The sequence below is a fragment of the Bison bison genome, unplaced genomic scaffold (genome assembly GCF_000754665.1).
Source record: "Bison bison bison isolate TAMUID 2011002044 unplaced genomic scaffold, Bison_UMD1.0 scf7180017864213, whole genome shotgun sequence".
NCBI lineage: Eukaryota > Metazoa > Chordata > Mammalia > Artiodactyla > Bovidae > Bison > Bison bison.
In genome coordinates this window covers 8,721,209-8,734,737 of record NW_011494785.1, presented here as the reverse complement: position 1 = coordinate 8,734,737, position 13,529 = coordinate 8,721,209, and the positions used below count along the sequence as shown (strand labels likewise).

The 13,529-nt window shown below is 40.6% G+C and overlaps 2 protein-coding genes across 3 annotated transcripts in view; one reads left to right on the top strand and one right to left on the bottom strand.

Annotated features, from left to right (window-relative positions):
- The window catches only part of LIPI (lipase, member I), a 23,148-nt gene extending 16,792 nt beyond the window's left edge, over window positions 1–6,356 (bottom strand). The window contains exon 1 of the mRNA XM_010845145.1: window positions 6,078–6,356. Coding sequence (XP_010843447.1) covers window positions 6,078–6,108 — 31 coding nt within the window. The 5' untranslated portion in view covers window positions 6,109–6,356. The remainder of the gene's footprint in view (window positions 1–6,077) is intronic.
- The window catches only part of RBM11 (RNA binding motif protein 11), a 19,101-nt gene continuing 11,772 nt past the window's right edge, over window positions 6,201–13,529 (top strand). The window contains exons 1-3 of one of the 2 annotated variants that reach the window (XM_010845146.1): window positions 6,201–6,359; window positions 10,893–11,055; window positions 12,387–12,459. In XM_010845146.1, coding sequence (XP_010843448.1) covers window positions 6,264–6,359; window positions 10,893–11,055; window positions 12,387–12,459 — 332 coding nt within the window. In that variant the 5' untranslated portion in view covers window positions 6,201–6,263. Of the gene's footprint in view, window positions 6,360–10,882; window positions 11,056–12,386; window positions 12,460–13,529 lie in introns of both variants that reach the window. The other variant, XR_825687.1, reaches the window with a different exon arrangement.

The following is a 13,529-nucleotide window of genomic DNA, read 5'->3' as shown; positions in this document are numbered from 1 at the left end:
CATCTTTCCCAGCATCAAGGTCTTTTCCAAAGAGTCAGTTCTTCAAGTCAGGTGGCCAAAGTGTTGGAGCTTCAGCATCAATCCTTCCCATGAATATTCAGGACTGATTTCTTTAGGATTGACTGGTTGGATCTTCTTGCTGTCCAAGTGACTCTCAAGAGTCTTCTCCAACACCACAGTTCAAAAGCATCAGTTCTTCAGTGCTCAGCTTTCTTTATGGTTAAACATTTCCCTCATAGCTCAGTTGGTAAACAATCTGCCTGCAATGCAGGAGACCCTGGTTCAATTCCTGGGTTGGGAAGATCTGCTGAAGAAGGGATAGACTACCCACTCCAGTATTTTTGGGCTTCCCTTGTGGCTCAGCTGGTAAAGAATCCACCTGCAATGTGGAAGACCTGGGTTCGATCCCTGGATTGGAAAGATCCCTTGGAGAAGGGGAAGGCTACCTACTCCAGTATTCTGGCCTGGAGAATTCCATGGACTGTATAGTCCATGGGGTCACAAAGAGTTGGACACGACTGAGTGACTTTCACTTTCACTCACATCCATACATGACTACTGCAAAAACCATAGCCTTGACTATATGGACCTCTGTCAGCAAAGTAATGCCTCTGCTTTTAAATATGCTGTCTAGGCTTGTCAGCCTTTCTCCAAGGAGCAAGCGTCTTTTAATTTCATGGCTGCAGTCACCATCTGCAGTGATTTGGAGCCCAAGAAAATAAAGTTGGTCACTGTTTCCATTGTTTCCCCATCTATTTGCTATGAAGTGATGGGATCGCATGCCATGATCTTAGTTTCCTGAATGTTGAGTTTAAAGCCAGCTTTTTCCCTCTCCTCTTTTACTTTCATCAAGAGGCTCTTTAGTTCCTCTTCACTTTCTGCCATAAGGGTAGTGTCATCTGCATATGTGAGGTCATTGATATTTCTCCCACCAATCTTGATTACAGCTTTTGCTTCATCAAGCATGGCATTTTGCACGATGTACTCTGCATATAAGTTAAACAAGCAGGGTGACAATATAGACTTGACATACTCCTTTCCCAATTTAGAACCAGTCCACTGTTCCATGTCTGGTTCTAACTATTGCTTCTTGACCTGCATACAGATTTCTCAGGAGGCAGGTAAGGTAGTCTCATATTCTCATGTCTTTAAGAATTTTCCACAGTTTTTTGTGACCCATACAGTCAAAGGCTTTAGAATAGTCAATGAAGCAGAAATAGATGTTTTTTAAATAGATGTTTTTTTTTCTGGAATTCTCTTGCTTTTTCTATGATCCAACAGATGTTGGCATTTTGATAAAAGGCAAGCTAAAGATAAAATGTATAGTAAGGTACATAGTAAGATACACATGTATTTTCCTAAAATATGTTTTATGTTATGTATATGCTAAGTCACTTCAGTAGTGTCCGATTCTTTTTGACCCTATGGACCATAACTTGCCAAGATCCTCTGTCCACAGGATTCTCCAGGAAAAAATACTGGAGTGGGTTACCATTTCCTCCTCTAGGGGATCTTCCCATCCGAAGAATCAAACACATGTCTCTTATATCTCCTGCATTGGCAGGTGGGCTCTTTACCACTAGCACCCTGGGAAGCTCTCTAAAATCACAGAACTATCTACAAAAGCAGGCTTCTTGTCAGAACACTCTTGGCTGCAGAAGCAGACACACACGCAGGCATGCCAGCTCTGCACACCGCTCTACCACCACACATGTGTGGGCACTCAATCCCTGCTCCAAGGAGGACCAGCCTGACCAGCTCATGGGAAGACCTGATGAACATTGCAGGAGTGGGGTCTCCTAACATAAGAAAACCTTCCTTACATATATACAAGTCAGGATGCATGTCCTGGGGAAAGGACATGCATCCTGACTTGTATATATGTATGTTAGGAAGGTTTTCCTCCAGAATATTTATATCTGCATGGTAGACTCCTTGATGAATTCACTGTCTTAGTTATCTCTTTAATATTACAAATATTTCTTTTAATAAATATCTAATGCAAGTAAAACAACACAACAAGTTATATTTAGTTGGGACAAATATGATTAAGGAAATCAAAACAAAGAAAAACTGAGAGTAAGAAAAATAATGAAGACAGGTGAGGTTAATTTTTCAAAGATATTCAGTGCACACCCTTAACATTAATTCCATAAGTTTCTCCATTCACTCATTCATGTGTTCATTCATTTATGCAACTTTTATTAAGCATCTACTGATTTCCAGGTTTAACTTGGTTGCTGAACATTAAAATAGAGACATTCATTTAGTCAAACTGTATTATTTCAGCAACTATTTATGATATATCTACAGAGGTATCAGGGATTGTTCTAGATATCGAAATATATTACCTTATAGTATTTCACAGAGAAGAGGGATTGGAAAAGATATGTCTAGAAAACTATGGAACCAGACAGGTGGAGCAACCAGCTAATCTACAGTACTGAATGGCAAGCCTTGCAAGAAATGCTATTTGGGCTGAACTACAAAAGAGAATAAGTCATCTGGACAAAGAAGGGGACAAAGGAACTCTGGAGCTCTAGTTATAGATATACATATATGGGCTTCCCTGGTGGCTCAGCAGGAAGGAACCTGCCTGTCAATGCAGGAGACATGGGTTCAATCCCTAGGTTGGGAAGATCTCTTGGGAAAGGAAATGGCAACCCACTCCAGTATTCTTGCCTAGGAAGTCCCATGGACAGAGGAGCCTGGCAGGCTACAGTCCATGAGGTCTCAGGAGTTGGACACAACTTAGCAACTAAACCACCATCACCATATATATGTGAGCATGTGTGCATGCTTAGTCACTTCATTGTGTCAGACTCTGTGTGACCCTATGGACTATATAGCCCATCAGGCTCCTCAGTCCATGGGATTCTCCAGGCAAGAAAACGGAGGTGGGCTGCCTGTACCCTCCTCCAGATGATCTTCCCGACCCAGGGATCAAACTCGCATCTCCTTCATTGCAGGCAGATTCTTTACTGCTGAGCCATCAGGGAAGTGCATGCGTACACACACATGTGCACGTGCGCACGCGCGCACACACACACACACACACATTTTTGATGTCTTTATGCAGTTATGGGTATAAGGCATCCTGATATGAGTGAGAAAAGACTAATTATTTATCCATGCATCTAACCCATTAGATCTTATATGTGATTATATGTGACTGATGGTGCAAGAAATGGTGAGAATAAAAGGGATTCTTTTTAAGCTACCACTAGGTTTATCACCATTCATTCACTCAGTATCAATTAGGAAATACAAAGAAAGGCCAAATTCTGAGCAAACAGCTAACTGCTTTGAGCTGACTTTCAAACCTTAAAACATTAAATAATTATTCTAGAGGTACACATGCCATAAACTTATGTACTTTCAAAATAAAAGATGTGATAAGAACACCAAAATCATACACACCATAGACAAAAAAAAATGATGCAAATTTCAGTCCAGCAAGAAAACATGATGACTTATATGCACTACATATTTTACAGTCAAACCTGAAGTTACAGCTCCCAGATAAGCAATGTCTGAGGAGTTAAAGAGAAAATATCTTGGTTTGGATAAAAATTTGGACGTAAATGAATTTAAAAATCAATAGATCTACTCATAATAGAGACCTGCAAGTATCCACTTATTTGATCAACATGTATTTGCTATCTGCTTGTAATGTGCAGAGTTTCCCTTGCGGCTCAGACAGTAAAAAATATGCCTGCGATGTGAGAGACCTGGGTTCTGTCCCTGGGTTGGGAAGATCCTCTGGAGGAGGTAATGGCAACCCACTTCGGTATTCTTGCTGGAGAGTTCCCATGGACAGAGGAGCCTTGAGGGCTATACAGTTCATGGGGTTGCAGAGTCGGACATGACTGAGCGACTGAGCACACACACACACAGTGTGCATGTTTTCACAACCCCCTCCCACTATGCTACAATACTGATGAAAGAAGAAAGAAGAAATGGAGACAGGACTTAAAAGACTTATGATATATCGACTGAAGGTAACTACTGAAGTCATTGACACATAATTTTCTATTTACATGTTCAAGAAATCTGCTTCTCCCATTAACACTCTAAGGTGATTTAGAAGGGCATATCTTTATAGGCACCTTTGTTTTCCAAGGATTAAAAATAGCGCCTGGCACATAGTGAGCACTCAGAAAATATCTATTAAATGAGGTAATTATATTAGTCCAATACAATCCTTAAGAAATAGATCTTGAATTCTAAAAAGTGAAATTACTTAAAGTTATAAAATTAAGTAATGTCAGAATTCAGTTAGAAATCTGGATTCCAAAGATGTGTCCTTTGCATCAAAAAAGATGATTTCTTTGGTCCAGTAACCACGTAAAAGAAAACTTTTCTTTGGTCCATGTAAAAGAATACTTTTTCAACTCAAATGAACTATCACCACATTTCTATGCAGACATATGGTATCAGAAAGGAAGCCAAGTTAACAGTTGACAATATTTTGTTTAATATATCAAAATATTGAGATTCTGAGTAAGTTTTCTTCCTCCTTTCAGGAATTTTTTTTTTTCAATCCTCCTCAAGTAAGGATTAATTTTTCACCTTGGTCCATAGTTTACAAAGTACAGCCCTGGAGCCTATTATACAGAGTGAAGTAAGCCAGAAAGAAAAACACCAATACAGTATACTAACGCATATATATGGAATTTAGAAAGATGGTAACGACAACCCTGTATGCGAGATAGCAAGAGACACGGATGTATAGAACAGTCTTTTGGACTCTGTGGGAGAGGGAGGGGGGTATGATTTGGAAGAATGGCATTAAAACATGTATAATATCATATAAGAAACGAATCGCCAGTCCAGGTTCAATGCAGGATACAGGAAGCTTGGGGCTGGTGCACTGGGATGACCCAGAGGGATGGTATGGGGAGGGCGGTGGGAGGGGGGTTCAGGATGGGGAACACATGTACACCCGTGATGGATGCATGTTGATGTATGGCAAAACCAATACAATATTGTAAAGTAAAAAAAAAAGAAAAAACAAAGTACAGCCCTGATGTAAAATACAAACACGAGATCCTACTACAGTCACCCAGCATGCCTGTGTGCTCAGTCACTTCAGTTCTATCGGAGTCTCTGCGACACTATGGACGTAACCCACCAGTTTCCTCTATTTATGGGATTCTCCAAGCAAGAATACTCCAGTGGGTTGCCACGCCCTCCTCCAAGGGATCCTCCCAAACCAGGGACCCAACTCCTGTCTCCTGTGTCTCCTGCATTACAAGCAGATACTTTACCCACTGAGCCAGGTGGGAAGCCCACAGTCACCCAGCAGCCATCCTCAAAAGTTCTGTCTTCAGTAACAAAACTTGCTATAGTCTTTCCAGTATTCTTTGGTATAGTCTATTTTCTCAAGTGCAAATGCCTTCTGCAGTCTACCTAAAACCTGTGTCCATTTTCAAAGACTTCAACTAGGTAACACTTCCTGGCTAAATTAATTCTAGTACTCTATCCACATCCATGCACGTATGCACTCATTCCTTCAAAACGAGTTTTATGAAAAACACCAATTTTAAACCCCAATTATTTATTCGTTTACTCTTTGGAAACAAAAAAATTAGTCTTCCCCCATTAGCCTGTGAGCTTCGGTAATGAAGTTAGTATGTCTTATATCTCATCTCTATGGAGAAGGCAATGGCACCCCACTCCAGTACTCTTGCCTGGAAAATCCCATGGAGGGAGGAGCCTGGTAGGCTGCAGTCCCTGGGGTCGCTAAGAGTCGGACACGACTGAGCGACTTCACTTTCACTTTTCACTTTCATGTATTGGAGAAGGCAATGGCAACCCACTCCAGTGTTCTTGCTTGGAGAATCCCAAGGACGGGGGAGCCTGGTGGGCTGCCATCTATGGGGTCGCACAGAGTCGGACACGATTGAAGCGACTTAGCTTAGCTTAGCTTATATCTCATCCCTATAGTCATTTTATTTAAAATGTTTGTTGAACACATCCAAAATGAATTAATAATGTCGTGCCCTGAAGAAATGAACGGATCTCCACAAGCAAGATGTCAAGGCCCCTTGCAGACTAATCTTAGTTTCACTCACTCTCCCATGGTCCTGGTCGGATACGGGACATGGCGAAGGTGCGGTGGGCGGTTACCACGAGGTGCTGGGGGCGTGGCCCCGCAGCATCGCCCCGCCCCTGCCGCTCTTACTCTCTTCGTCGGCTCCGCCAGCAAGGAGAGAGGGCGTGGTCTCGGAGCCTCCTCCATTCTGGATCGAGCCGGAGGGATGTTGCCTGCTCAGGAGGAAGCCGACAGGACGGTGTTTGTGGGAAATTTAGAGGCTCGAGTGCGGGAAGAAATTCTTTACGAGCTGTTCCTTCAGGTACAGTCGGCAGGGAAGGGGTATCAGAGGGGCGGAGCGCGTCGAGCCGGAAGCGCAGCAGGAGGGGCGGGGCGCACCTGAATCACCCGGAGTCCGGCTCCCTTTCCCTCCGCATCCTTTGCTCTGGTTTTAATTTAGTTCCGCTTTGGCTCAGCTGTCTCCAGGTTAGCAAGTGGGTAGTCCGGTGTTCTTGCCTGGAGAATCCCAGGGACGGGGGAGCCTGGTGGGCAGCCGTCTATGGGGTTGCACAGAGTCGGACACGACTGAAGCGACTTAGCAGCAGCAGTGAAGTGACAAAAAGTGCGCCTCATTCCCTGCCCTTCCCCTTCCCATCCCCACTGCAGAGTCCTGGGGTGTGCAGTGACGAGGATACCCCCAACCCCCAACCCTGAGTCAGAGCTTTGCAGAGGCTGCCTGGGCCTTGGTGTGCTCAGGCAAAACAGAAAACAGCTCTGTCACTGTCTTCCTTCAGATAATAAGCACCCTGACGCCCTACATCCCGCGAAATGAGAAGAATATATTTTAAAATGCTTCCCGTATACGTTACTTACTCTCCCAAGCCCTTTTATACAGGAGGTGATTTTACTCCAGAATAAATGAGATTTCCGCATAATTTGGGCAGCCAAATCATGACTGAGACCGATTGATAACCCTGACTGCTGCTGCTGCTGCTAAGTCGCTTCAGTCGTGTCCGACTCTGTGGGACCCCATAGATGGCAGCCCACCAGGCTCCCCCGTCCCTGGGATTCTCCAGGCAAGAACACTGGAGTGGGTTGCCATTTCCTTCTCCAGTACCCTGACTAGTTCCCTTTATTTCATACCAAGAGGGTCTTAGGAAAACTTTTTCAGACCTGATAACTTATGTCTCCTGTATACACCTACTGTATACACATAGATCTTACATGCTAAAGAGATATCCACATTCAGCCGTTCATTTAACCGTTTAATGATCAATAATTACAATGACAGTAAGTAAGGTGCTAGGCATACACATTTGAGACAGTCCTTGGCCTTTCTAAAAGGAGAAATTTAAAATTAATTATCATGTTTTAAAATAATGTGCAAAAAGAGGGACATTTAGTACAGCAAAGTTGTTTCAAGTGTGAATTCTGATATCTGCAGTGTGATTTTGGCCAAGTACATAAATAGCTCAGCACCAGTTTCCTCAAATGTCAGTGGGAGTCATAGTATCTACGGTATGATGTGGTGTGAAGATTGAGTAAACTCATCCAGATCAGACAGAACTGAACCTGGTACTTCCTAAGTGTTTGCTGCTGCTGCTGCTGCTGAACAATACTACTATTACTATTAATATTAGTACTGATGCTTATATCAAGAGAAATCAAAAGTGACTTTCCTCTATCAGAATAAGAGCAAGTTCCAAGGGAGACAATAGCAAAACTAAATTCTAAGGGCTAAGCATGAGTATCAGAGGTGAAAGGGGTTCTTTATGTAGTTTCTGAAAGGCTCTTCATTTGTGTTTGAACTAAATTGCCCCTCTATTAATTATGAAGTGGAAGTGTTAGTTGCTCAGTCCTGTCCGACTCTTTGCAGCACCATAGAGGGTAGCCTGCGAGACTCCTCTGTCCATAGGATTCTCCAGGCAAGAAAACTGGAGTGGGTTGACATTTCCTTCTCCAGGGGATCTTCCCAACCCAGGGTTCAAACCTGGGTCTCTTGCATTGCAGACAGACTCTACCATCTGAGCCACCAACAGATGCACACAATTTGATAGAATTTTCTGCAGGAACACAGTTTCATTTCCTGGACATAAAACATTACTTGAAAAATATTGTGGATTTTAAGGCTTTAATGCTTATTCTTCTAACTTGCCATCCTTTTAAACCTGCCATTTTTAATCTACTCTAATACTTGTCTTTTCCTGCAGTTATTTTTCATCCTAGTATTATTTGGAATTTATCATTCTAACTTAAAAAAAAAAAAAGAAGGAAAGAAGAAGAGGAGGGATGGAGGGAGGTAGAAAGAAAATTTATAGTTCTTTTTCTCCAGAAAGCTTCTCTCATGTTGAGCCAACAAAAAAGATGGGGGCGGGAATGATGAGGTCATGGGATGGATAGACCTGAATGCCCCCATGCACATATGTTATTTCTAGTCAATAGAAACTGGATCTGTACCAGTTGTATGTGAAACTACAAGATACATTAGATAGATTGATAGTCTCATTTTTTTTAATAATTTCTAGCTAAATATTCATCTGTATTAGATCATGCAGCAAAGCATTTGTTTTTATTTTTGCCTATGCTCTCCTGTATTCTGGGAGGATTTACTAAAGTGAGGTGTCTTTTAGAAAGGCTTCAACCCAGAAAAACTTAGCAAATCTTTGACAACTGGCAGCACTATTTATGTGTTTGACTCTGGTTTAAAAGTACTAAAAACTTATGATGTGATTTTTACTACCAGCAAGTCTTCTTGTTGAATATCATCTTTTAAAATGCATGGGTATATTTTTGAATTTGTAAAATTCAAAGCATATAAGCATATTTTGTCCATTTGTGATTTCATATATTTAATATCACTTGTGGAGAAACACTGATTAAAATTGATTTGTTTTATTACTATTTGGTTCTCCTTGTTACTGCTGCTGCTGCTGCTAAGTCTCTTCAGTCGTGTCCAACTCTGTGCAACCCCATGGACTGCAGCCTATCAGGCTTTTCTGTCCATGGGATTCTCCAGGCAAGAACACTGGAGTGGGTTGCCTTCTCCAGTGCATGAAAGTGGAAAGTGAAAGGGAAGTCGCTCAGTCGTGTCTGACTCTTAGCGACCCCATGAACTGCAGCATACCAGGCTCCTCCATCCATGGGATTTTCCAGGCAACAGTACTGGAGTGGGGTGCCATTGCCTTCTCCACTCCTTGTTACTAGTTTCTTTGAAATTTCTGATTATCCTTGGAAGAGTGAAAATCAGGTTTAGTGTCTTTGTACTTTTAACCAAGAAATCTGGGCCATGAAGATCCAGAGAAGAAAATAGCAACCCACTCCAGTATTCTTGCCTGAAAAATCCCGTGGACAGAGGAGCCTGGTGGACTATAATCCAAAGGATCACAGTCTCACAACTGAGAGACGAATCACAGCACAGTACAGAGATCTCAAGGGGAAAGATAATGAATTTAGGTTCAAATGTGTTGAGTTTGAAGTATAATCACATGGAGCTCTCAAGGAGACTGTCTGCATGAAGGAGGCATGAGTGGGAAAAAAATAGATTCGTTGATAAGGTGGTTCTTGAAGCCAGAAGGGAGGATGAGCTATTCCCTGGGAAAGTAGAGAATAAAGAAAGAAAGATTGAATCTTAAATACAGTATCATTTTAAAGATGATAATTAACATTTTTCTTTAGATTAAAAACAATTCCTTAATATACTTATCCAACTCAACAGAGAAAAGCAATCAGTCATTAAAGAGCAATGAATAAGTATGAGCCATCTACCTTTAAATCTATATGAGGCTTGGTAAGTACTTCCTGTAATCATGGTCATGATGGAAATGTGACATTTGAGGGTGTAATTAGCACTCTTTTACAATATTTGACTCTGATTTTGTACTCTGTATTGCTAATTACAGGTTTTAATCACAATAAAATCTGAATATTTTCAATTTTATTTTATCTTATTTTAATAATATACCATGGAATAATATTCCCCAGTTGTTAGACCCTTACTAATTTTTCATTCTTACAGATAGTGTACCTAATTAAAAGTCTTAAACATATTAAAACACTTTTCCCTTTGAGAATATTTACCAAATGGGCTTACCATATTAAAATACAGTTTCTGTATAAATCATAAATTTAATTTCTCTTGTGAAAATGTTTTAATCTTGTCAGAAAAAAAAAATAGGCTTTGATGTGATGTTACCAGTTTCTTTGAGTTCAGTTCAGTTCAGTCACTCAGTCGTGTCCGACTCTTTGCGACTCCATGAATTGCAGCACGCCAGGCCTCCCTGTCCATCACCAGCTCCAAGATTTCACTCAAACTCACGTCCATCGAGTCGGTGATGCCATCCAGCCATCTCATCCTCTGTCGTCCCCTTCTCCTCCTGCCCCCAATCCCTCCCAGCATCAGAGTCTTTTCCAATGAGTCAACTCTTCACATGAGGTGGCCAAAGTACTGGAGTTGCTTTATGGTAACATAAACCCAACATCTCAAGGAATGCTGGGTTTATCATTTCAGTTATTTTTGAGTTAAACATGGTCTATATGTGTGGAGGCAAAGTAGTATTTTAATCTTAGATTTAAATGCACTCTAAATTGTTTTGTTAGGCCTATCTTTCAAGATTTGGAACTATTACCTAAAATTTCCTGACCTTAACAACATAAGTGTTTTTTGATGAGCCAGAAAATGCCAAGAAAGTGTGATGAAGTATGATATTTATTGTTAGGAAAATACATGATAAAAAAACTATGTAAAGCTGTTATTGCTAACAGATTTGGAATTTTAGCCTAAATTGAATATAGTTGATTTTCTGTGTGTAAAAAAATCTTTAGATTTATGACAAAATAATTTTTAAGTTTCTTGCAGGCTGGGCCATTAACCAAAGTGACTATATGCAAAGACAGAGAAGGAAAGCCAAAATCTTTTGGATTTGTCTGCTTTAAACACCCAGAATCGGTGTCTTATGCCATAGCTTTGCTGAATGGAATTCGTTTATATGGAAGACCAATTAATGTGCAGTATCGATTTGGTAGGTTGTCTCACTGATGAAATCTTCAAAGTGTGTTTTGTTTGTGGTGTTGTTCCCAGAGGTGTAAACTTTTTTTTTTTTTCTCCTATGTTTTTTATGTTATAGCCTAAGACCAAAAAAGTGCTCCTGCAGCCTCTTAAAATTTCTCAGAACACATTCATAATGTTATGTAATTAGTTAATACAACCAATGACATTGCCAAATCCATAGCATTATTTCTATATTAGAATTTAAAGTGGTCTCTTTTAATGTCAGCCAGAAAATAGCCATGATGGTTGCTATTGGCTGTTAAAAATTAAACAAATCTAAGTGAACTGGGGATACCCAACTCTAGCTTTTATGAACCAAGGCTATTTGCTGATCTTCCTGTCAATGGTATCAAATATCTACCATTTGGAAGATAGGGTGGGTGCCTTAGTCTTTGTCCTGGGTTTACCATGTTATACATATCACCCTGGATCTGAGCCCTGTAAAAGCAGCTGGCCAAAGGCTGAGCCTTCATAGCCACAGAGAAAAGCTTCCTAACATGAATGGCCTCAAACAACTTCTCCTGTGTTCTTCTTCTCAAACAACACATCAACACTGTTCATCATTGATTAGATGTCCAGAGAACATGGCACTATTACTCTAGCCCTTTTATAGTTTGAGGGACTCATAGAGGCAGTGCTTATACTTATGTTGTGATGCTTATGGTACTTATGTTCCTTCCCTCCTCAATGATTCAGGTTTATGAATGTACCCCTTGTTTGGTCCTTATGCTTCTCGCTGTACAATAAAAGACATAAGAATAAGAAAACACTGTTGTCTTGTTGCAAAAGAAAAGGGCCACTTCACATTTCATTTGATTTTGTCTTAACAAAGATAATTAGTTGGCTGCATCATGCTCTCAAGTACCATCCGATTAACTCATACCGACAGTAAAACAGGCCAGGCCGTGTCATGTCCTGACACGTCCCCAGCCAGCTGCTCAGTGGCCTCTGTCAGGTTACTTTTACATTTGTCAGTGCAGTTTAGAGAACTCATGCTTTCCACACAGAAGGCGAATAACACTGATCATTTGCCATCTTTAGTTTACAGGTATGTATTAGCAAGCAGCATTATATACTTTGTATGGCCCCATGTCAGCCTAATTCTTTTTTCTACAGTCATTGCTTTGCACAAAGCTTGGTTATAATTCACGCTCTTATACGTGATATAAGCAACCCTGTAAGTAGTACTTGGGAGGTCAGAAACATCTTGTGTATTTTATATGGAGTTTTTGAAAATGGCTTAATGTGAGAACTCCAAAAAGATGTACCTTGAAATAATCTGTTATTCTTTTTCTTTTGGAGGGAGCTCTCGCTCTTGTGAACCTGCTAACCAAAGTTTTGAAAGCTGTGTTAAGATAAATTCACACAGCTACAGGTAATTAAAAATATTTTTTTTTTCATAACGGTAAGGCAAATAAATATGGTCTTAATACCAGGAAGGGTTTTCATATATTCTATAAAACCTTTCTATTTAGACATAGGTTAATATTAAAGAATTCATTTTTCCTGAAGGCATGAAAAGTGACAAAGTATTTTCATTTAAAATTCAGTCAATATTTTCTGCAGTAGGTGGGAGAGATTTATATTTGTAGCATTGTTTATAGATTACCGTGTACTTTTCATTACTGTGAAATGACTTAAGTGTGCAAAGTCTCACTGTGATGGATCATAGAAATACTGTTATCCATATTTTATACTTGAATAAATATAGAGATGCAAAAGTTAACTAATTGCCAAGGGCACAAAGATGAAAAGGTGATAGTTTCTAGGCTTGAAATTAAGCATTTGAACATTAAGTCACTCTACTATTTATTTTACTAATTTTTAGAATTTCTCTATGGTAATTTTCAAAATATTCTCATATTTGATGTAGGCTTATTTCTTGATGCAACCATAGCCTGCAGGGATGCTCTCAGTTTAGCTATACCAAAGGTCATGGGACAGAAAGTCTCCCAAACCAGACTAAGGTGCTCAAATCACAGCATTTATTAAACCAATTTAAAAGATACAGTGAAAAGCAAAAGGAAAGCTTTGGGTATTGGATAATTTAACATTTGGACGCAAGGGACCCTACTAGCCGAGTTCTGGTTACACTGATATTCATACAACCTGTTTCTCTCTCTATTTGCATCAGCCTTCCCCACTGATTGTGTGGTTATTAGCCCTAGAGTGGGCTTCCCAGGTGGCTCTAGTGGTAAAGAACCATCTCCCAGTGCAGGAGACTTAGGAGAGGCAGGTTCCATCCCTAGGTCAGGAAGATCCCCTGGAGAAGGCATGGCAACCCACTCCAATATTCTTGCCTGGAGAATCTCTGGACAGTCTACAAGCCTGGCAGGCTATAGTCCATCAGATCAGATCAGATCAGTCACTCACTTGTGTCTGACTTTTTGCGACCCCATGAATCGCAGCATGCCAGGCCTCCCTGTCCATCACCAACTCCCGGAG